The sequence below is a fragment of the Halichoerus grypus genome, chromosome 6 (assembly GCF_964656455.1).
Source record: "Halichoerus grypus chromosome 6, mHalGry1.hap1.1, whole genome shotgun sequence".
NCBI lineage: Eukaryota > Metazoa > Chordata > Mammalia > Carnivora > Phocidae > Halichoerus > Halichoerus grypus.
The window spans coordinates 145466658-145491149 of NC_135717.1; the positions used below are offsets into that span (position 1 = coordinate 145466658).

Genomic DNA, 24492 nt, shown 5'->3' on the forward strand with positions numbered 1-24492 from the left:
TTTATAATTAAAACTACTTAAAATTATTTGCATATTGTGTATAACTTAGCATTTACTTATAGCTTTATAAATATTTACTCATGGACTCATAGGCTTAATATAAGTAATGTGACCTATTTTTAATTTTATTTATTTTATTTTATTATTTTATTTTATTTTATTATGTTAGTCACCATACATTACATCATTAGTTTTTTTTCTTTTTTTTATTATGTTATGTTAATCACCATATATTACATCATTAGTTTTTGATGTAGTGTTGCATGATTCATTGTTTGCATATAACACCCAGTGCTCCATGCAATACGTGCCCTCTTTAATACCCATCACCAGGCTAACCCATCCCCCCACCCTCCTCCCCTCTAGAACCCTCAGTTTGTTTCTCAGAGTCCATAGTCTCTCATAGTTCGTCTCCCCCTCTGATTCCCCCCTTCATTTTTCCTTCCTACTATCTTCTTTTTTTTTTAACATATAATATATTGTTTTTTCAAAGGTACAGGTCTGTGATTCATCAGTCTTACACAATTCACAGTGCTCACCATAGCACATACCCTCCCCAATTGTGACTTCTTTTTAAAAGCCGTTTTGAGTTTTTCTTTTTCATCAGCTTCTTTTACAATGATTTTAATGTTAGTGAAATGTTTTCATAAAAGTACCATTAGTCCTGAGAAAAGCAGAGAATCTATATTTATCTTATAATTCTAGCTTATGTAAGTATACAAAGAAGCATTCACAAGATTCATTTTTTCTTGATTAATTTTCCCACTTATTATTTTTAATCATTAATTCCATGGAATTCTAAAAAATGTATATATATATTATTTTAAACAAAAATAAAAATAACCAAAATACCATTGGTTTCCAAGAAATAGCTGATATTTCTTGGCACAACACTTTATTGATAAATTTCTGATGATTTATTTTTATATTCACAAATGTTCAACTTTCCTTTTTTTGTGTTTACATTAGTGACACCTTTTATCTTTTTGAGATAACTGTAGTAATTTTTGTTGCATACTACAAGTTTGTCAGGATTGAAAGATTGAAATTTTAAGCATTTTTAAAGAAAATGTAAGTATATGCTCTGTTCAACTTGCATTGTGCTTCCCACACTCCTGTGATGAAAACTCCTATTAAGTTCATCAGAACTCAGTGAACTGACTACCATCTGGTAGTTCCCAGGGTAATAGTAACTCCAAACTCTTAACAATAGTGAGACTTTGTTTCAGTCCTGGGGAAGTAGAATCCAGTACAGTAATTTAGGGTAGTTTGAAAAACTTTTTTATTGCTTCGATGTATATTTTTATTCATCTTCAATAGTATCAACAAAAATTCTTTAAATAGCTGTTTTGAGAACAATGAAAGTTTCTGAAACTCCTGGGGGAAGTTCAAATAATCAGAAGCAGCTTAAGTACTAATTCAGTCAAAGTTCAACAAATAATTATTACTTATTTATGTTCAAGATCTACTTCTTTAAAGATATTTACAATGTTTGCAGAAACTTCTGATAGTGAAGCTAAAGCAAAGTTTATTTTGTTAGAATAGGTCTCTGGAAATATATAGGTCTTTCTTGCTAATTCTTATAACTAAGGGATTTTTGTTGTTGTTGAGTTCATTTTTAATAAATCAGCACAGTAAATAATAGGTTTGAACACAAGTTTTAATAAGGAATCTATGCTCATACAGAAAAACCATTGTTTTAATGAACAAAAATTAGACATAATCATCATCAGGCAAAAATTAAGCCATTTTTATCTGTCACAAGGTGGCATGGTAGGGTAACAAATGTAAAAGGACAACCAGACATCTTAAATTTAACATTTTGACAGTGGTCATTAAGTGTGATCTGTTAGGTAAAAATCCAAATGGCAGTTGTATAATTTTTTAAGGGAATCATTACTCTAATTACACGATTGTAAACCAAATCGCATTCTTACTACTGTGGGAGGTTTTATATCTCTGTTAAGCTTTTGTTTGATCAAAATACTAGATTGATGAAAAAAAGCAAATTTTTTCTTTAAAATTTGAATTCTGAAATGTAAAACTTAATGATGACCTTTAAATTCTCCTCATTCTTTTTCTCTACTGCCCCTTCACAACATATATTCAGAATAGAAATATTCAAGGTAAGGTTAAGGATGAAGTCATGAAAAAGAAAAGCCCTGGGATCCTCTCCAATTATGATACTTTAATCTTCTACTAGGTTAATAATGTAGCACTTATGTCACTTTGTATCTGTGAATGAATCATTTAAGACTCTATACCTCTGGTTTTCTTCTTACAGAAAAAGAACTTTCTAGTACCTTTCCAGTTTGCAATTCAAACAATCTGTGATATGCTATTAACTTATTTAAATCTGCCTAAAATAATGGCCATAATTTTAAACTTTTACTTACTAATAAATTAAAATGATATTTTATATACCTATATTCTGTTAAACACTTAAACATTTACTAGTAATTTTCAAATATACATGGAGATAGATCCATCTATCTATATCTTATATGGATAACCTGCCAACTTGAACCGGCCACCAGAGGGCAACATTGTCCATAAAACTGCTGGAGACTAGCCATCCCTGAGGGTAGGGAGGGTGGGTGGTAGGTGGAGCATCAGAGAATAGAAACTTTTAATTAAATGGAATCAGTTACATCCTCCAGTCTAACAAAGCAGTAATCTTCATGGGGTGGGGCATAAATGCACAGATTATGGAAGCTTTAATTCAAATATCTACCACGAAAAACCTTAGCACAATTTGCTTAGTTGCAAACACATAATATTTCCTGTTTGTGTCTTATACATATATTTATTAGCCAAGGGATATGAGTCCGCATCACAATATTTAAGATGAGAGTGAAAATAGGACAAAAGGCAGGGGGTCAATTACTTAAAGAAAGTTGCAGGTAGACGAAGAATACCATTGAGTTTGCTGATTAGTAAAGAAGAAAGGGGCCAAGGAGACATACAGTGTAGGCAACCATCAGGGGACTCAGTATTGATGACTTCTATTGGGATAAATGAGGCCATCTGCTTTAAACAGAAAAAGCAGGAGGAGGAGGTAAAGTGGGAAGAGGAATTGATTTGAAGCCATAGGATGAAATCTAAAATTGTGAGGATTTATATTTACTCAGTTTGAGTTTGTGTTCTGATTGTTGTTATTCCTAGTAAGTTATTGCTTAATAAATATGATGGACATAAGCACAAACAGGTAATGACTGGTCTTGTTTTTATGGGGTTTTAATTTGTTTGTCTTTTTGTTTTTACTGTTACCTCATGCACAGAAGTAATTTTAGAACCTGGTGATCTGTGTTGGAATTTAGCAGATACCTAGGGAAGTTTAGGGTTTACTGCAGTGGAGAGCATCATGTGCAAGATGAAAGTTGCTGGTTTATTGAAAATGTGAGTCAATAACCTAAAAGTAGTGAGCATAATCGGTAGCAAGATTGAGAGGAGCAGGATGGAGGAAGAGAATAAGTGCTTGGGTTCATTTGGAGCACTCCTTAGAGAGGATGAATTCTGAGTATAGGGGTTTGGGTGGAAAGCAAATGATAAAAAGTTTAAGGGCCAAGAATATAAGGACAAAAACATAATGTGGTTTTCCAACATTTATCATAGTTATGCATGTCACATTTCAAATTTCATACAGTGAAGAAAGAATAGGATGAAGCAAACAAGGTGAATTTAGTTATAAAAGTAGGACCACAACTAGGGATAAAAATTATCTTGCAGCTGTTTGTAATACCTAGCATATTGTCAAGTACATATTAAGCATTCAACAAATACTTGCTGATTTTATTTCAGTGATGAAAATAGCTTGAGACTGTGATGTTAACATTTAGTTATAGTCAAGAATGAAGCCAAGTAGAAAATAAGTTAGGCTAACTTTTTTAATATGAATTGAGCACTTCATGGGCTATAGCAAAGAGATCAGTTTGCATAATGATAAGATAACTAAGGAATGAATGTTAAGGATCTAAAAGGAACAGTATAGACAAAACTGTGGCAAAATAAAGTTTGTTGATGATTTATTTTGTTTACTTCAGTGATTTCCAAAAAGAATTTATAAGAATTTTGATCAAACATTATTTTGTTGTGTGCTCTCAACAAAACAATAATAAAGTCCATTTAAATAGTAAGATTCTGGAGGGTCAAGACCCTCCTTATTCTCCACTGAATTCCCAGAACCTGATACCATGCCTGGCATATGGTAGATGTTCAATAAATAACTATTAACTGAGTCAGCAGTAAATTAGATGAAAGTCACTAAATACATTTGACTGTGTGTGTGTATGACTGGGAGTGTATATTACAGTCATTTAAATATATGCTTCTATTTGGGAAGACAAATTTAAATTAATAAATAATACTCCTTATAAAAATGGAATAGAGGGGTGCCTAAGTGGCTCAGTTGGTTAAGTGTCTAACTCCTTATTTCAGCTCAGGTCATGATCTCAGGGTTGTGAGATCGAGCCCCGTGTTGGGCTCTGCACTGGGCATGGAACCTGCTTAAGATTCCCTCTCCCCACTGGAGGGTATTATGCTGAGCGAAATAAGTCAATCAGAGAAAGACATGTATCATATGACCGCACTGATATGAGGAAGTCTTAATCTCAGGAAACAAACTGAGGGTTGCTGGAGTGGTAGGGGGTGGGAGGGATGGGGTGGCTGGGTGATAGACACTGGGGAGGGTATGTGCTATGGTGAGCGCTGTGAAGTGTGCAAGGCTGTTGAATCACAGATCTGTACCTCTGAAGCAAATAATAAATTATATGTTAAAAAAAAAAAAAAAGAAGAAGATAGCAGGAGGGGAAGAATGAAGGGGGGGAATCGGAGGGGGAGACAAACCATGAGAGACTATGGACTCTGAAAAACAAACTGAGGGTTCTAGAGGGGAGGGGGGTGGGGGGATGGGTTAGCCTGGTGATGGGTATTAAAGAGGGCATGCTCTGCATGGAGCACTGGGTGTTATATGCAAACAATGAATCATGGAACACTACATCAAAAACTAATAATGTAATGTATGGTGATTAACATAACATAATAAAAAAAAAGAACAGGTTGGATATGTATAAATAAAGAGAAATCTGGAAGGCAAAAAAAAAAAAAGATTCCCTCTCCCCCTCTTCCTCTGGCCCCCCCCAAAATAAGTTAAATAAATAAATAAATAAATAAATAAATAAAATGATGTACAGCTAGTCATTCAGCCTTAACTTAAAACATTTTACAGCACTACTGTACTTGTATGTACTTGCACATACAAAAATGGATAGTAAGAAGATTTTTATATATGAAGTTAACAAGGATAAGATCAACCAGTGAGCTAAGATTAGGACTATAGAAACTGAAAAGGGATTATACAGAGGATGAAATAATTTTAAGGATATTCTAATGCCTAAATAAAGTTATGTTACTTAAATGAGATAATGAAGTACAGAGCCACATGCATAATAGAAACTCAGCTTCTTTATGGGTTTCTATAAATATCTTATAAAAATGTATTTAAAACCTAATTCCCAGACATTGGGCAAGTCATACTGGGAGATAAAAGATTTTAAAAACAGTGACACAGGCCTGCCATTGATGATGTCAAAGGAGTAGATTTAAATGTACAAAACTGATTTTATAATGCAAGAAAAAGCTACCACAAGCTGTACTCTTTACAATAAACTTGTCCCTTGACCTTCCTACTTGACTTTGTATTTTTTGAGGTAAGAGTAGTATCTTATTTCACAGTGATATTTCCAGGGACTATCAAAATCAAGTGATTTTTTTTTCCCCATCTAGAATTACTGTGTTTCTTATTTCTTATCATTATCCCTTTGCAACTTGCATTACTGTAAGTTTTAAATAAATTTAAGGTTGCAATCACAATGTTTAGAATGAAGGGTATTGAAAATGTAGCACTCTTTATGTGCCCCTGATGAATAAAATTATCTTTTTGAGTCTATTGAGCTAGATAACTCTCCTAAATATTTTATATGTATTATTTAATCTTGTTAATAATATGAGGAAAGTGCTATTGTTATCTCTGTTTTACATATTGAGAAATCAAGTCATGAAGAGACTATTTGCCCAAGGGAATACCAAAGAATTTATAAAAGATCCACAGCTATTAAGATCCATGTCCTATATAAATAAAATGAATAAGATGAAGCCAATTATGGATCCATCAATTAATATCCTATATAGCCCACCTTATTCTATGCAGGATTTAAGATATTTTCCAAAAATAGAATTTCCAAGTAGGATATATTACTGTTATTTCTGTTGTGATTATGTATTTACTAACTGCCATTTGTTGAGCACCTCCACTTATGTAAACATGAGTCTTGATGCTTTACACACATTATTTCATTATTTCTCACTGTAGTATTTCAGAGTCAGTATTACTGCTCTTGGACAGAGAGGGGAAAGGCAGAGGGTAATAGCAATTTGTCGAGTCATACAACTAGTAAAAGTTGGGGCTTGGGTCTCACCCAGGTCTGTCGAATTGTAATGTCTTTGCTCAGGAAATACATAGATCAAATAGAAAAGCAAGAAGAGCAGGAGAATGTGTAGAAAGATCATTTGGTTATAAGGTATCATACAGAATAAGAAGCCCATGGTAATCTGTCTTCCCTGACTGACTAATGTTCCTTTGACATGTCAGTATGGTTTTTTGTAAATGGCTTAGATGATATGTAATATGTATTCTATTAAATGTATATACAAAGGGTTTTAAAAAATTTGTTATTCTTATTGATAATTCATGTTGAATTCATATAGAAGTACCCTTGTAATACCTTAGGTCACATATAATTATGAGGTATGCCCAAATATTGACTAATATTTTCCCTAATCTTGAGAAATATAATCTCTGTGAACCATGTAAATCATGCTTAATAATGACAAATTATTGCTACACTAATGGAAATCTTCAGTTTCTACATGCTTGAAAAATAACTCTAATTAACATTCTAAAAAATATACCACCTTAGCATTTACTTAAAATATGTAATTTGGGCTTTATACTATTTAAATCCTACTTTTCCATTTAGCATATTTAATTACATATTGCATTAGACATTAATTAAGCAAAGATTCTTAAAGTCTCCTTTTGCAAGATGATGTAAGATATTAAGAAAATGTATGTTGCCTTAACTTGTATTTTTATGTTAACCTACTTTAAAGGTATAATTTTCTACTCTTTCTTCTACCCCCTGTTATTTACATCACTATTTTCTTTTCTTACAGTTCTTCAACAAGCAAAAACTGCAACTGTACCAATCCCCCATTACCAATAAATTATAGGGCTCTGTGCTTACAATCATCCTATTTATTTCATAAAATTAATAGGTTTAGAATGCTCTTGGCTATAAAATGTACATAGAATTTTTGCAACTTCTTTGTTATGTAAATATAATATATTAAGGCAAAAGATAAACCATTAATTTATCTGTAAAATTAATGAAATGATCTTTTTTCTATTTCTCATCCTATCAGTTGTCTTGCTTACATCTCCTATATCCCAGCTCCTCATATGCAGAGGAGAGAAAAATAGGGTATACGGTTTTTCCTGTAATAATGCCTTCTACCTAATTTGCATTTATGGAAATTTTACTTTATTCCATCACAAATATCAGGAATTTCAGAAAGAAGCTATAATAATAAATAGTAAAGCAATTCCTCAAATAAAAAGATGATGCCATAACTAGAAAATTTTATTATAATTTTTTTCACAATACTAGTATTTCTGTGCTTTGTATTAAGTATTGACTATGCACTTAATCAGATAACCAAGAATATATGAATGGTTTGTTACTATGTTTACTATCATAAAAAAAATATAGCCGCTCCGGAGAAGGAATAAGCCAGAGCTGAACTTTTGTCTTATCTTGCTTTTTGTCTAGATCCCATGGTTTGCCTAGCATTATTCAAAAACAATGAAAATAAAGTTTCTGTTACAAAATCACCAAAGATGGCACAGCCGAGAAGAGATGGCTACTTTGAAGGTATGGTTTAATCATAGATATGTAGAAAGGTAAAAAAGATAAAAAAATGGAGTATGGAATTGTTGAATCACTATATTATACACCTGAAACTAATATAACACTGTATTTTAACTAACTGGGATTAAAACAAAAAGCTTAAAAAGATAAATAAAGGGATTTGTAGGAAAAAAAGATGAAGATGTAAAAGTGTATTTAAAATAAAATTTTTAAATCCTCAATAGTCCTGAAGTACAAATGTAAAAAATTATATATAAATTATAATTAAATAAAAATCAAAATGCAGTTCTTGGAGCTAAAATACTAATTTAGTGTATTGATTCATTAGCACACTAGTTTAGTATTTGCATCAGTGTTTATATAACTTTAAATTTCTTATATTTTATGTGAAACTCTTATAAAGCTGTTTCATCAGTATAAGTAATTTTATTTAAATTTTACACTGATAATATTAGCCTCTATCAGTGGAAGTGAACCCATGTGGAAATGATATTCTAATATATTTACTTCCAGTATACACAAATTGCATTATATATTATAAATTAAACTCTGGAATTTTAAATATTTTGCTATATATGAAGTTTGCCCTACTCACTTTTGGGGAAAAGGTTTTACACATCTAAAGGGCAGATTATATTTCTGATTTCAACATTTGGAAGAATTATGGACACATTATCAAACAAATATTTAAATATATCAGAGAAATAAACATGACTTATAATAAGTTTGCCATTCTTTCTCTTTAATATTAAAATGTTCATAATTTTATCTATACTTTTGGATTATAATTTCTAATAGGAAAATATATTTGAATGGAAGTGGACCACTTAGAATTTTTAAGACTTTGTCTTCTGTACATTTTAAATAAATCTTAAAATTTATGCATTATTATAGCATGATTGCAAATAGATACTTTAACATTTCTATTCAGTAATGTCTCAAACCAAAGAAAATTTGATTAACACCAACTTTATACTTTTCTAGAGATGCCTATTAAATATGTAGCAGTGGGAGGACATGGGGTCTAGAATTTTCTTCAAAGTATGTAGCAATAAATATATACATAAGAAGATAGGTAAAACAAGTGTAGCAAAGCATTGAAATTGTTGGATCAATAGATGATAGTATATGGAGGTTTGTTCTACCATTCAGTTTTTTTAATATTAAATTTTTTCCTTGGAAAAACATTTTAAAAATTTGGTGGGCATTGAAGGTGCCAAAAACCAGTATTTCAGAAAAATACTTATCAATTAGTATTTTAATACAATTAAAATATGTTTTCAGTATAAGGCTTGGGTTTTAAACAATTATCGTATTACAATCTTAATTTCACCATTTCACTATAAAAGAAAGAGTAGAAGGTCTACTAAAATCAGTAACAATTGCACAGATATTACCTGTTAAATAGAAGCATTTTTACTTTAGAAAGGCAGTGCCTGGTAAGAAAGATAACGGGCATTTTTTGCCCTTTAAATTAGCATGCATCTCAGAATCAGAAGGGAAAAATCTATCCCAGCATGTTCTGCATTATCTCTTGTTCTGTGAAATGTGAAGACATGTTATCATCTAGAATAGTATATATGAATGTATGGTATATTTATGGATTTGTGTACTGATACAAAATATACTAGGAATAGTTCAAATAGCAATAGAAAGAAAGTGGCCTGTAGAACATGGAACATTTCTACCTGTGCTTCATGATATGAAGTTATATGTTTTTGTTTACTTTCTCCCATATGAAACGTGTTTAGTTTAGTTTACTTTTTTATTTTTTATTTTTTTGCAACCTCAAGTACATTTGGCATTTCATTCATTTCACTTAATGGTCATTATGTATATACCAGATATTCTAGTGACTGATAGTTATTTTCAGGGTTGTTGGGGTTTTTTTTTGTTTTGTTTTGTTTTGTTTTTAAGGAATGGGCTTGGCAAAAACAGTTGTACATGGAAGAACTTTTTTTCTTCAACCAGTATGTTTATTTCTGCCTTCTTTTTTTTTAAGAGGAAAAAGTGAGGCGAAGGTAATTTGATCATTGCTGGCCAGGCTGGATCCCATGGTATCCTTACCTGCTGCTCTGGCCTCACAAGCCTCCTAGACTCACACTATTTCGTAACTGGCCAGGAAGGCCAGTCAGCTTCCACATAAGTAGCCTGATTCACCCCAGTTTCCCAGTAGAAGGCACATTTTAAAATCAGGTCTTTTGAGATGTAATATCAATTATATAAAATGCACCAGATTTAAGAGTACAATTCAATCAATTTCAATATATTTGCAGATACACAACTATCACCACAATCTCATTTTAGAGTATTGGAGGGACTTTTCCCTTAAAAAATTCAAATAAAATTAATAGTTGGGGGCGCCTGGGTGGCTCAGTTGGTTAAGCGACTGCCTTCGGCTCAGGTCATGATCCTGGAGTCCCAGGATCGAGTCCCACGTTGGGCTCCCTGCTCGGCGGGGAGTCTGCTTCTCCCTCTGACCCTCCTCCCTCTCATGCTCTCTGTCTCTCATTCTCTCTCTCTCAAATAAATAAATAAAATCTTTAAAAAAAAAAAAAAAAAAAAATAAAATAAAATAAAATTAATAGTTGGGCATTTTACCCCCCCCCCCCGCCCCACCTCATGAAAGTGAGGGAGATCAGAATTAAACTTCATTGTGGGTTTAGATTGAATGATTCTATGTGGAACAGTATCTCAGCTCAATGGCATGCCAGCACTGTTGTATTATTTCCTTTTGTTTTGTTGAAATTAGATGATAGTATTATTTGACTATTTCTCTCTATTCCCATTTATTTTATAATAACATCTGATTTTTTAAAAGCTGAACTTAAAAATACTTTCTTCTCTACTTTGCAATTTTATCTTTGGGGGTTTCCATGATTTCTTTTGTAAACTGTACTAAAATTCTTTGATTATTATTGCTGCTTTTTTCTGAATGTCACCAGAAGAACAGCAAGGATGGTGAATATTCTCTATTAGGCCAAAAAAAAAAAAGCACTTAAATTTAAGGAATATTTAACGAACTATCAAATTATATTAAATGATGTAAGGTAAAGAATCATTCCCTTTTAATAGACCATGTTTTACAAAATATCCTTCTTTTGTTTTGTTCCAAATTTTTATTTTAATTCTAGTTAGTTAACATACAGTGTAATATTGGTTTCAGGAGTAGAATTTAGTGATTCATCACTTACATGTAATACCCAGTGCTCATCACAAGTGCCCTCCTTAATACTCATCACCCATTTAGCCCATCATCCCGCCCACCTCCCCTCCAGCAACCCTGTTTGTTCTCTATAGTTAAGAGTCTCTTATGGTTTGCTTCCCTCTCTTTTCCCCCACTTCCCCTATATTTATCTGTTTTGTTTCTTAAATTCCACATATGACTGAAATCATATGCTATTTGTCTTTCTCTGACTGACTTGTTTTGCTTAGCATAATATACTCTAGCTCCATCCACATAGTTGCAAATGGCAAGAATTCATTCTTTCTGATGACTGAGTAATAATCTGTTGTATATATACCACATCTTCATTATCCATTCATCAATTGATGGACATTTGGGCTCTTTCCACAATTTGGCTATTGTTGATAATGCTGCTATAGACATTGGGGTGCATGTGTCCCTTCGAATCAATATTTTTATATTCTTTGGATAAATAACTAGAAGTGCAATTGCTGGGTCGTACGTAGGGTAGTTCTATTTTTAACTTTTTGAGGAACTTCCATACTGTTTTCAACAGTGGCTGCACCAGTTTGCAATCCCACCAACAGTGTAAAAGGGTTCCCCTTTCTCCCCATCCTCACCAACATCTGTTGTTTCCTGTGCTGTTAAGTTTAGCCATTCTCACAGGTGTGAGGTGGTATCTCATCGTGGTTTTGATTTGTATTTCCCTGCTGATGAGTGATATTGAGCATCTTTTCATGTGTCTTTTGGCCATCTGTTTGTCTTCTTTGGAGAAATGTCTATTTATGTCTTCTGCCCATTTCTTAACTGGATTATTTGTTTTTTAGGTGTTGAGTTTGATAAGGTTCTTTATAGACTTTGTTTTTATTTTTTTTTTAAGATTTTACTTGAGAGTGAGAGAGTGGGAGTGAATGCACGAGCCCGATGGAGGGAGGGGCAGATGGAGAGGGAGAAGCAGACTCCCTGCTGAGCCAGGAGCCCAATGTGGGGCTCCACTTGGTGCTGGATCCCAGGACCCCAGGATTATGACCGGAGCTGAAGGCAGACACTTAAATGACTAGGCCACCCAGGTGCCTCATATAGATTTTGGACACTAACCCTTTATCGATATGTCATTTGCAAATATCTTCTCCCATTTTGTAGGTTGCCTTTTAGTTTTGTTGGTTATTTCCTTCACTGTGCAGAAGCTTTTTATTTTGGTGAAGTTCCAATAGTTCATTTTTGCTTTTGTTTCCCTTGCCTCTAGAGACTTGTCCAGTAAGAGGTTGCTATGGCCAATGTCAAGGAGGTTGCTGCCTGTGTTCTCCTCTAGGATTTTGATGGTTTCCCATCTTGCATTAAGGTCTTTCACCCATTGTGAATTTATTTTTGTATATGGTGTGAGAAGGTGATCCAATTTCATTCTTCTGCATGTCGCTGTCCAGTTTTCCCAACACCATTTGTTGAAGAGACTGTCTTTTTTCCACTGGATATTGTGTCCTGCTTTATCGAAGATTAATTGACTGTATAGTTGTGGGTCCATTTCTGGGTTTCCTTTTCTGTTCCATTGGTCTGTGTGTCTGTTCTGTTTTCATGCCAGTACCATACTGTCTTGATGACTATAGCTTTGTAATATAGCTCTAAATCCAGAATTGTGATGCCTCCAGCTTTGCTTTTCTTTTTCAAGATTGTTTTGGCTATTCGGGGTCTTTTGTGGTGCCATACACATTTTAAGATTGTTTGTTCTAGCTCTGTGAATATCTATTTTTTTAAGTTTAATTCAACAGATTTTATTAATCATTTCCATCTTAATTGTAATTCTATCTTGGTTAATAATTTTAGGTGATATTAATTAATGTCATTAATTAATGTCACTACAATTTTGGTCCATATTTTTTTCTGTTTATTCACTTAAATTATATAGTTTATGATTATTTATGAAGAAGGCATAAGGCTTACTGATAAAATTTTTATGAGTTCGTCTTATTTAAACTCAAAACTGTACAAATAATCTTGAATATCTATTTTACAACATTCACGAGATAATGGCAATTTTTGTTTAGCTGACACATTTAGAGCTTTAGCCTAATGAAGACTGGGGAACCTGCTCCCCAGGTAACCTCCTACATGTGCTGTATGTTAGGTATCAGTCAATTATTCCTGTGAGACATGACTAAGAGCCTGAGAATTTTACAGGTTCAGCATTGATTTACTTGATTTATTTGTTTGTTTATTTATAATTTATTTATGTTAGGTAACTGTTTTGGTTTACCCTGTATCATCCATAATCCCTACTTAGGTTTCAATATCTGATCTTGCCTTAGAATTTGAAACACTTTCCTGATTATTACCTTAAAGATCTCCCAGCGAGTTTCCTTTTTTATGTTAAAATGCTCAATTTAGAACCTGACATCACTCTTCTATAGCTATCACTGGTATAAAAAGAAGCCTAGCTCAATGGTTGCAAGTCTAGATTCCTGAGTTAGTCTAACACAGTCTGAATCTTGGTTCCACCATTTATTGGCTTTGTGGCCTTGAGGGCATTATTTAACTTCCCTGTTTAGAATTGTTTTTCACATGTAAAATTGGATACTAATAGTACTTCCTTGTTGGGGATTACATGAGTTCCTACTTGTGAAATGCTTGAAATCCACAGTATAAATACATAGTTAAGTCCTCAAAACTTGTAATCATTGGCAACAGTCATTTTAAAAGTATAGCTTTATTTTTTTTCTCTTGTTTGCAATTGGTAGTATTTATTATATTTCTTGCTAGGTACTGTGCTAAGAGTTTTACTTAAATTCTCTGATTCAATCTTTTCAAAAACTCTGAAGAATGTATTATAACTGTCAATATGAGGAAACTGGTTTTGAGAGTTTGAGAAGTGATTTGCCCAAGGTCATACAGAGAGTAAGTGGCTGAAGGGGAATGGAGATAATTTCTTTATCAAAACAATGCTAGCGAAAATCAAACAAGATGCAGACACTGAAGGGCGAAGGTTCTTCGATAACCCTAAAATGTATATACAAACTTAGAATCAAAATATTTAGGAAAAAAATAAAGACTAATTATTAAATTAGGTAAAACTCTGGGAAACTAATAATCAATTTTGTTCTCTATTAGTTTCTCATAGCTTGCATTAATATGTATTAAGAAACAGTTTAGTACCAACATGGTGATAAATATCTGATTTGTGTCTTATAATTAGTTCCTATCTTACCTAATATTATTTTAATGTTATTATGATAACCTAACATTGTTAAGGACCAAATCTATTAGACTCTAAGGGTGATCATGCTTTCAATCACCTGTTTTAATTTTCAGATGGATGAGAACATCTCCACACAACCTAAGAGTAAACCTATATTTTTGCTTCATTTACTCTTCTTATTATTTATATACAAATTAAATGACTTTCTTGCCATAATCTGCTGAAATTTTAAAATTTGCTACTTCTAAACCAATGCCAAATTCAGACTTTTGGCTTTAGCCAAGGAAGGAAGATAGACAAGTCAGGAAAAAAGTTGGATCTGGCCCAACAACCTTCTCAGAGAGGCAAGTTTTGTCTTAGCTCCTCCATTCCCTGGGACATTTTACTTGATTTTAATGTTGGGTTTTTTTAATTCCCAGCTGGTGCTGTCATCACTAGCATGCTTTCTATTTCTCCTTTTATAAAACTGAAGATTTACACATACCATATGTCCTTTTACATCATAGATGTTCAAATATGTTCGTATTAAATTTTTGAGCATTGAAGACATTAGAAGACCTTTAACTTCTATAATTTTTACTTCAGAGCATTTCTAATCAAACCATCTTCCTTTGTGGTATTTTTTATTGTATGATTACAAGAATTTTCTTCTCCAGCTTTCTTCCTTTTAATACCAGCTTAGGGCACAGAGTCACATAATGTAGATTGTTTTAAAGTAGGTCTTGTATTTCCATCCCTGTATAGAGTACTTGCTAATAGTGCCAACGTGATTAAACATTAAGAACTGGTAGAATAAATGCAAGCAACCAAAGAATACCTGAAAGTCATGCTCTAAAGAAGAGATGCTTGCAATCTTATTTCTACTGAACAAGACTCAATATTAGTCAAAGTAGACAAGGGAATGAATATTCATAAAATCTGATCTGTCCATGATTATCTCGGTTTGCAACAATAACTATTCTTTGAATTACTATTTTCCTACTAAATTTTAAGCTCCTTGGTATTCATGGCCCTTAGGATAACACCTAATGCATAATTGATACTTTATAAACTTTTTTGGTGAATAAAAACACAAAGGACCTTTAAATAGCTTCAAAGATAGATGGAGCTGCAAGATGCTTATATAATATCCTTGAATATGCTGCTTCCTTTGATGAACTAGATTCACCGTCCAATGCATTGCAGGAAATCTCTTCACTTGACTAATTCTTGTCATCTCAAACATTAATCTTTTAAGAAAACTTTTTTGATTCCAGCTTAGAACACAACTCATTGTGTTTCCACAGTATCCTGAATAAAATTTTGTCTATCGTATAATATAATGTAATATGATATAATAGCCTCTTTACTCTTGCTTGTCACTTACCGCTTGTATGAGGCATTATTCTATGTGCTTTATCTATGACAAGTAAAGAAATCCTCACAACAACATTTTGAGGTAGGAAATAAAACTTTATTCTTACTAGAAAAGTGAAAATCTGCCTGCACTTACAAAGAATTAGAGATCAACTAACAAAATCTTGTCTAATTTTTGTATGAACTTTTTTTTTTATTATTTCTTAAGATGACTAATAGAAGAGGATTTGGGGAAAGTCAATAGCAAAATATAAAATTGAAAAGTAAGTGGGAGGCCCAACTTAGAGATAATTGTAGATCAAGAGCTATATTTTAACGTCCTTTTAAAAATTTAATATGGTAGCTTTTTATATAACTAAATATCTAAAATCTTTCCATGACCTCTCATTGCTCTTGGAACAAAAGCTATCCTCCATATCGTGGCCCACCTGACTATAAATGTCAGACCCCTTTTCAGTTCCTCAAATACGATAAGAAATTTTTTACTTTGAGGCTTTTGTATTTCATTGCCCTCTGCTCTCCACACTTTGCACAAATGACTCTCTCATTGTTTAGTTTGTGTTTCCACTCCCATGAGAGGGCTTTCTCGTACAGCACTGCCTAAGTAGCCTTTTCCTCTCTACCCAGTTACTCTCTCACACAGCACCTGCTCCATTCATGGCATTTATCTGCTCTTGTCCTATTTATTAATGTAAGCTGTTACATATGGGGTACTTGGGTCACTCAGTTGGTTAAGCATCTGCCTTCGGTTCAGGTCATGATCTCAGGGTCCTGGGATCAAGCCCCGCATGGGGCTCTCTGCTCAGTGGGAAGTCTGTTTCTCTCTCCCCCCCACCTCAAATAAATAAATAAAATCTTTAAGAAATCCAAAACAACCTGTTACTTATATGTTGTTTTTTCCACTAATAGAATGTAAGTTCCATGAAGGGAGAACCATGTCAGGCAGACCTTACACAGTTATATCCTCAGCACTTAGAATAGAGTCAAGTATATATTTGGTAGTCAATAAATATTTGAATAAAAAAGAAAATATGTTTATGTGACATGCTTATAATTAAAACTCCCTAAATGTATTCTAGACACTATCATGCTATTTTTAAATATAAGGCTCAGAATTATTTTAATTTTCTACGGAAAAAAAATCTGATTAGGAATTCAGTCCAGTAAAGCATGAAACAAACTGTAATTTTTTAAAAATTATCTGTGGATAAGGTGGATTCAGGAAGTGGTAATCCAGGGTGAGAGAGAAGCTTATTAAACTCTTCTTTATCCAATTAGTTATAAATGGTTTGTATTTTCTGCTTCCCCCCAAATTCAGCCAAAAGAGAATATTCTGTATTCTATAGTGTGTGTGGGGTTGGTGTGTATGTGTGTGTGTATGTGTGTGTGTATATATATATATACACATCTTATGTATATATCATCTACATATACATATACACTTTATGTTTTTTGTGTGTGTATATCTGTATATATGGCGGGTATATAATTAAAAAATGGGAGAGGTGCCTGGGTGGCTCAGTTGGTTAAGCCTTGGACTCCTGGTTTCTGCTCAGGTCATGATCTCAAGGTCATGAGATAGAGCCCCAGGCCCTGCTTGGGCTCAGTGGGGAGTCTGCTTTCACTCCCTCCCCCATCCTGCTTGCAAGCATTCGCACTCTATCTAAAATAAATAAATAAATAAAATCTTTAAGAAAATAAAAAATGGAAAGGGATTTCAGAGCTCTTAGAGTTCTTTGAAATGAACCATGGTATGTAGGCTTTGAGATGTTACTATTTTCCATTCAAAAAATACAAGAGGACTTCCACTTCCGGTAATAGAAGACTATATAATTCAAGCCAATCCTCCTGCAGAGAACAACTTTAAAAGCTGGAAAAATTATTTTTAAAGAACCTAATTGAAGTCATTGGAGAACTAACAAGGAAGTAAAGAATTACAAGTCAAGAAGGAAATACAAGGAGCTGAGAAGCTGAGCAAAGCTTTTGGTAAAGTCACCAGTATAGCTGAATTGCAAATAGACTTTCTACTAGCCTCTTGCCAGAAACAAATATAAGCCATCTCCAAAAATAGATAACATCAACCCACGCTTCAAATTATCTCTACATTTCTTCCTATGCAATATTTGGCACACAAATTAAAAAAATAGGCATAGAAGGATAGGAGACAGCATCATTGAATAACATGAGAAACAATGGACAAAAATAGAGCCAACAAGATTTCAGATAATGGAGATTGTTTTTTATAAAGATTTTATTTATTTAACTGACACAGAGAGAGAGACAGCTAGAGAAAGAACACAAGCAGGGGGAGTGGGAGAGGGAGAAGCAGGCTTCCCGCCAAGCAGGGAGCCCGATGCGATGTGAGGCTCGATCCCAGGACCCTGGGATCATGACCTGAGCTGAAGGCAGCCGCTTAACCAACTGAGCCACCCAGATGCCCCTAGATAATGGAGATTTTTAAAGAAATATACATAATAACTTTTGGGATACAGAAGAAATTGAGAATTTCAATAGATATTAAACCTAAAAATATCCAAAAGGAAAGTCTATAACTTGAAAGCACAACAACTGAAATTAAGAACTCACTGGTTAGATTTAACTACAGATTAATCAAAACTGAGGAGAGAACTACTAGATGGGAAAATAGCTCTGTAAGAAATATCTAAATTGAGGCATGAAATGAAAGAGAATAGAAAATACGGAAAAGAGAAGAGACATGTGAGATATAGCAAAAATGTCTCACACACATGTAATTACAGTCCAAGAAAAAGTGGTGAGAGAGAATGGTGTAAAAGTAATATCTGAAAAGTTAATGGTTGAGAATTTACTGAAAATGATGAAACACTTCAAGTTGTGGATTGAACCACAAAACATATATACATACAAAGAAAACCACACTGCAGCACATCATAGTAAAATTGCTTTAAAAAAGGGGTGGGGGGAGAGAACATTTTTTTAAAGAGCCAGAGAAAAATGTTTATTATTCTTCAAAGGAGCAATAATAATGAGTAATGAAGCTGGCTTCTAAACAGAAAGATGAAATCCAGAAGACAATTGTGTTGTGCCCCTCCCCAAATTCAAGGGTTGGAAGACCTAAACCTCTGATTATATTTGGAGATAAGGCTTTTAAGGAGATAAAGTTAAATGAGGTCTGCTGAGTGGGTCCCTAATCTAATAGGACTGGTATACTTATCAAAAGAGGAAAAGACATCAAGAGTATATGCTCACAGAAAAAAGGCCAAGTGCGGACATAGTGAGAAGGTGGCCATCTGCGAGCCAAGGAAAAGCATCTGAGAGACTAAACTTGCTGGCACTTTGATCTCAGACTTCTAGCCTCCAGAACTGTGAGAAAATAAATTTCTGTTGTTTAAGCATCCAGTCTGTGGTATTTTGTTATGGCAGCCTAAGCTGACTAATACACAGTGTAATGCTATCTTCAAAGTACTGAAAGAAAATAAATGCCACCATGAAAGTCTATACCCAGCAAAACTTTTATCTTCAAAAATGAAAGCAAAGCACTCATGCCATCCAGTTCCCCACCTCCTGCTTCTCTGTATAGCCACAAGGAAGAAGGAGGAAAACACCTGGATTCCTAAGCGAAACTTCACAAAGAGGGACAACTGGGTGGCTCAGTCTTTTAACCGTCTGCCTTTAGGTCAGGTCATGATCCCAGGGTCCTGGGACTGAGTCCCACATCAGGCTCCTTGCTCAGAGGGGAGTCTGCTTCTCCCTCTGCGTGCAGCTCCCTCTGCTTGTGCTCTCTCTCTCTGACAAATAAATAAATAAAATCTTTGAAAAATAAATAAAAAATAAACAAAATAAACTTCACAAAGAAAGTAGGGAAAGGTAATGGTTCTGGGAAAAGAAGCCCATGGCAACCTTTCTTTTCTTTCTTTTTTTTTTTTTTTTTTAATCTGTGTTGTCCCTTGCTCCACGAAAAAAAAAAAATCTATGTCCACCTACTTGCTACATAGGAAAATTTCTATATTTTGGAGATAGACAATAATCCTATCAAGGTTTCAGAGAATTATTACAATACCTTAGAAAGTTCATCATCAAGAACATTCATCTTCTATCTAAAGAAGGCTACATGAGATTAACAGTGGATTTGGACCAAGAAGTCAGGTTTGAATTGTGTGTAGATACTCACTAGCTATATGATTCATATCTTTGTTTTCTCATCTGTAACTGGGAACACCAGTCTTTACGTCTCATGATATTTTGAGAATTAAATGACAATCTAAGACCTCTTAGCTAAAGGTGATGGATCTGAAAACCCTCACTAAAATTTCAGTGAAGATATTTTTTATGACGCATACTAACAAATATAGGAATATAAGGAAGGTCCAACAACAATATAATTTTTTAGACCAGAACATAAATATATGAGTAATAGATAACAAAAGCTTAAACCAGCAATGAAATATGAGAACTATTTTAAACTCAAAGTTTCAAGGATTGATGGTATAAGGCCCAAATGAAGTAGTGTGAAGAGATCTGGGTTACCTGTGCAAAATTCTTGAACTTAAATTTTCTAGGTAGGATAAAACAGAATCTGTGACCCAGGAACATCCTTGACACCTTGCTAAAACTAAGAAGAGTAAGTGTAGTTGTACGTGTTAAGTGCTAAAGCCCCAACCCTTTCCCCTGCTCAGCTCTCAAAATTCTGATAATCATATTTTTTAGTCAATTCAAGTGGCTATAACAAAATGCCATACACTGGGTGGATTAAAAAACAGAAGTTTATTTCTCACAGTTCTGGACTGGGAAGCCCAAAATCAAGATACCAGCTAATACAGTTCCTATTGAGAGCTCTCTTTCTGGCTTACATATGGCCACTTTCTTATTATGTACACACATGGCTTTCCCTTGGTTCCTGAATGTGGAGAGAGGAGATCTCTTTCTTCCTCTTCTTATAGGGCCACTAATCCCATCATGAGGGCCCCATCCTCATTACCTAATCTAACCCAAATTACCTACCAAAGACCCCACTCCAAATACCATCACATTGGGAATTGGGGTTTCAACATAGACATTTTGGGGAGACACAAGCATTCATTCCATAGCACCATGCTTTTAACCTCCAGGAAAGAGATTACAAGAGTGTTTCTGGAGATTCTTATCAGTCCAAGAGGAAACATCTAAATATTGACATTAGGTATTTCCAATATAGGACTCAGGTAAGTCATCTTAAGGTGAAGCTTTCAGAAGAGGCCTCATTGATTGGTGCAGAGTTTCCTATCAACTTTACAGACCCCACTCTAAAATATAAGCACATAAATGAGGGTCTAAAGCAAATTTAAAAGATGAAAGAGAAAAAACTAACAAATGTAATAACTTGAACAGACACTGTACCAGGTGAAAAAATTCTTCAAATATACCATGAATATTGTCATTGACATAAAAAAGATTGCATGCATGAAATAAGAATGAGATGCTATAATAAGAAAGAGAGGTTAGAGAACTAAAAATATCTTTTTGAAAATAAAAACATGATATCAGGAATGAAAACTTGGCAGAAGATTAGAAGATAGTGTTAAAGAAATTTCCCAGAAACTGGAGCAAAAATACAAAGTGATGTGAAACATGAGAGAAAATGTAGAGAAGAGACTTATTCCAGGAGGTCCAACCCTTGATAAATAATAGGAGATCCAAAAAAAGAGAACATTCAACAACAAATATATTGAAAGAAATGATCAGAGAAATCATTCCAAAAAATTCCCCAAACTAAAGGGGATCAAGAGAGTTTCTAGATCAAAAGAGCCCATTGCATGTTAGGAAAATGAATGAAAATAAACCCATCTTTTTGACATGTCTTTGAAAAATGTCATAAAACTGGGGACAAAGGTAGGAGCCTAAAAGTCCTCCAGAAAGAAAAACAGGTCACATGCAATGAATCAGTTATCTAAAAGGCATTGGATTCCCAAAGTTAATCTCAGAATCCAGAAGATAATGGAACAGTATGTTCAACATTCTTAGAAAAAAGTTATTTCCAACCTAGAATTCTGTAAACATACAAACTATTAATAAAATTTAAAAATATAAAACATGCCAAGTCTTAATTTATCTCCCTTGCAAACTTGCTCAGTAAGTACTGGAGGAACTACTCCACAAAAATGAAGAGGTCAACCATGAAAAAGGAATTCATGAAATCTAGCAAAGAAAGAGACAAAGGAATATTTACAGTGATGGGGAGGAGAGATTCCAGGATGACAGGTTACACAGGTTTAGAGAATAAATACTCCAAGATGAAAGAAAACATCATGAACCATCTCTCTGAGGAAAAAAAAAAAATCTTTCTGATTGTCTTATGTGCTCAGACATATTTGAAAGGAGATATTCACTTGAGGAAGAGAGTTTTGGAGTGACCTACTGATATGTGTATGGAATACTAATGCATGAAAGTATAGTAGATGTAGACTTCTAATAGAGAATTTGGAAACGATAGTACGTACATAGAAAACTAATTATATGTAAAAAGTGAGATAACCTAAATGTGAGAAAACAAAGAAAAAAATTGTACAAGACATGAAATGTTATCTGAAACTGCTGTGCCACTTTTTTCTATGAGCAGCTGTTTGTTTTGAGTTCAAGCGAACACTTAAATTCGTGAAACACAATAGGCTTCGTACAACACTAAATTTACTTAGCTTTAAGGAAGGACAAAGGAGAGGAAACCACAAAGCATGCTTAGTGTAGAGAGGACATTGTGACACCTGGGCAGAGCATGTAGTGTCCTAGTCCTTCTTCACTTAGGAAACACATGGGCATGAAAGATGAGGCTGTAAGTGTGTGGACAACTTCAGTTAAAGGAAGCCATCAGCTCTAGCGATCCCAAAAGCTTTTATAATCAGTCATGTAGTCTTCTCATCTAGTAACCTAGTCAACTTAGGGGTATATAGCTAGCTCCTAATTCTCTGGTTCAGTTGCATTTCATTCATACTACTTGCTTATTGCTCAATAAACAACCTCAACAATGAGGTAAAAGTTCTTGGTCTGATATGGCTGAATTCTCATTGATCTTGCATGTTGCATAGATTAAATTCTAACAATTTCTTGACATGAGGATCAAATCCTCATACCTACCTGCATCTAGAGGAAAACCATAAAACAAGCTATTAACCCTTCTTTTGAAGTACCCTATATAGCTGAGTTGTAAATGATATTTACATGTCATAAAAAGATAAACACTGAATCATGGTCTAACCAAAAATTATGGGGTTTTTTTTTGTTTGTTTGTTTTTTGGGGAAATGGGAAGAAGAGGTACATATGTATATGGTAGAGATGTTGTAAAATTGCTTAACCTTTATCTTTCCTACTGTGAAGTCAATAGGTAATATGAAAATACAAAAATAAAGACATCGGAATACATGCAGGCCAGTGGTGAAAGAAATGACAAAGATGGTTGCATAGGGTTGCCTTTAAGAGTGTAAATTGGCGATGGAGAGGGGCAGAACTGGGGATAACCATTTTCCATTCTTAAAAACATGTCATATATAACTTTGATGCTTTTTCTTAATGATTAAGTAAGCTATTTTTTAAATCATCCATTAAAGGGTCTGGTTTTTAATGAAAAGCTAATAAATGAAAACATATTAAGGTAAAACAAGAATTTTTAAACAAGCAAAGCAGAATTCTTCACCAATACACCAAGTCCAAAATAAATACTAAAGGGTATTCTTCAGGCAATAGGAAAAGGATTCCAGATGAAATCTTGGAGATATTAGAAGTAATGAAGAGTGAAGAAGGATGAATATGTAGGTAAATCTAAATGAACATTGACTTAGACCAGTAGGTCTAACAATGATAGTAATTTCTGGTTGGTTTAAAATATTTATAGATGGGTCACAGTAATATTTATGCTTTGTTTTTCATAACTCTGTATCAAATCATTTGCCTAGTTTTGTTTGTTTATGAGTCTTATATTCATCTGTTTCTATTTTTGCTTTCTCCATCCCAGCAGAAACACATACACTAGCTTGGAATTAGACAGAACTGAGTTTGGATCCCAGACCAAACCTGTGTAATTTTGGTGAAGATATTTAACCTTTCTATACTAAATTTTCTCATTAATTAATTGGAACAAGTAATATATACCACATAAGTCATTGGATACATTGAATAAAATACTTGGAAGATACTAGAACCACCTAGCTTTTAGAATGTGGGAACTAAGACTTAATTCCTATTTAATCTACCAATACATATTTACTGAATTTACCATGAGCTTGACATTGTGCAAAGAGATGAAGATACAGTGGTGAATGAAATAAATACAGACCATGGGTAATAGAGTTCACTGTCTGGCAGAAATGGGAGTAGGGATTATTTATAAATATCCATGTACATATATAATGACACAACTGAATAAAGTTCTATGGAGGGAAAGTAGGTGTGCTCTTTATGAATTTAACCCAATCAGATAAGGGAAGAAGTGACACTGAATTTGAAGTTCAAGTAGGACAAGATGTTATTCTGCCTGATCCCATGATATTCTGTTTAGTTATCCCCTGTCTTTTGTTTCTTAGATTTCTGTCTACTATATCCACTAACTTCTTAAAATCAACGTATGAACAAGCTGCATGTCTGCCACTGAAAATGTGATTCTACCTCCTTTTCAAGCTACTACCCCACCCATCGCTCTTTTTTACTTAGCGACCTCCGTAGACAGTCTAGTCAGGGCCTTTATTCCCCACCTTCTAATCACTCTGCATTTTTCATTTCTTCAATAAGCATCTTTGAGCTTCTACTTTCTTTCAGTGTACCTGAG

General features: G+C 33.8%; 1 protein-coding gene across 1 annotated transcript in view; it reads left to right on the top strand.

Moving 5' to 3' along the window:
• LRRIQ1 (leucine rich repeats and IQ motif containing 1) overlaps nt 1-24492 on the top strand; it is a 192074-nt gene that overhangs the window by 110166 nt on the left and 57416 nt on the right. Inside the window, 1 exon segment of the mRNA XM_078074184.1 lies at nt 7890-7991. Coding sequence (XP_077930310.1) covers nt 7890-7991 — 102 coding nt within the window.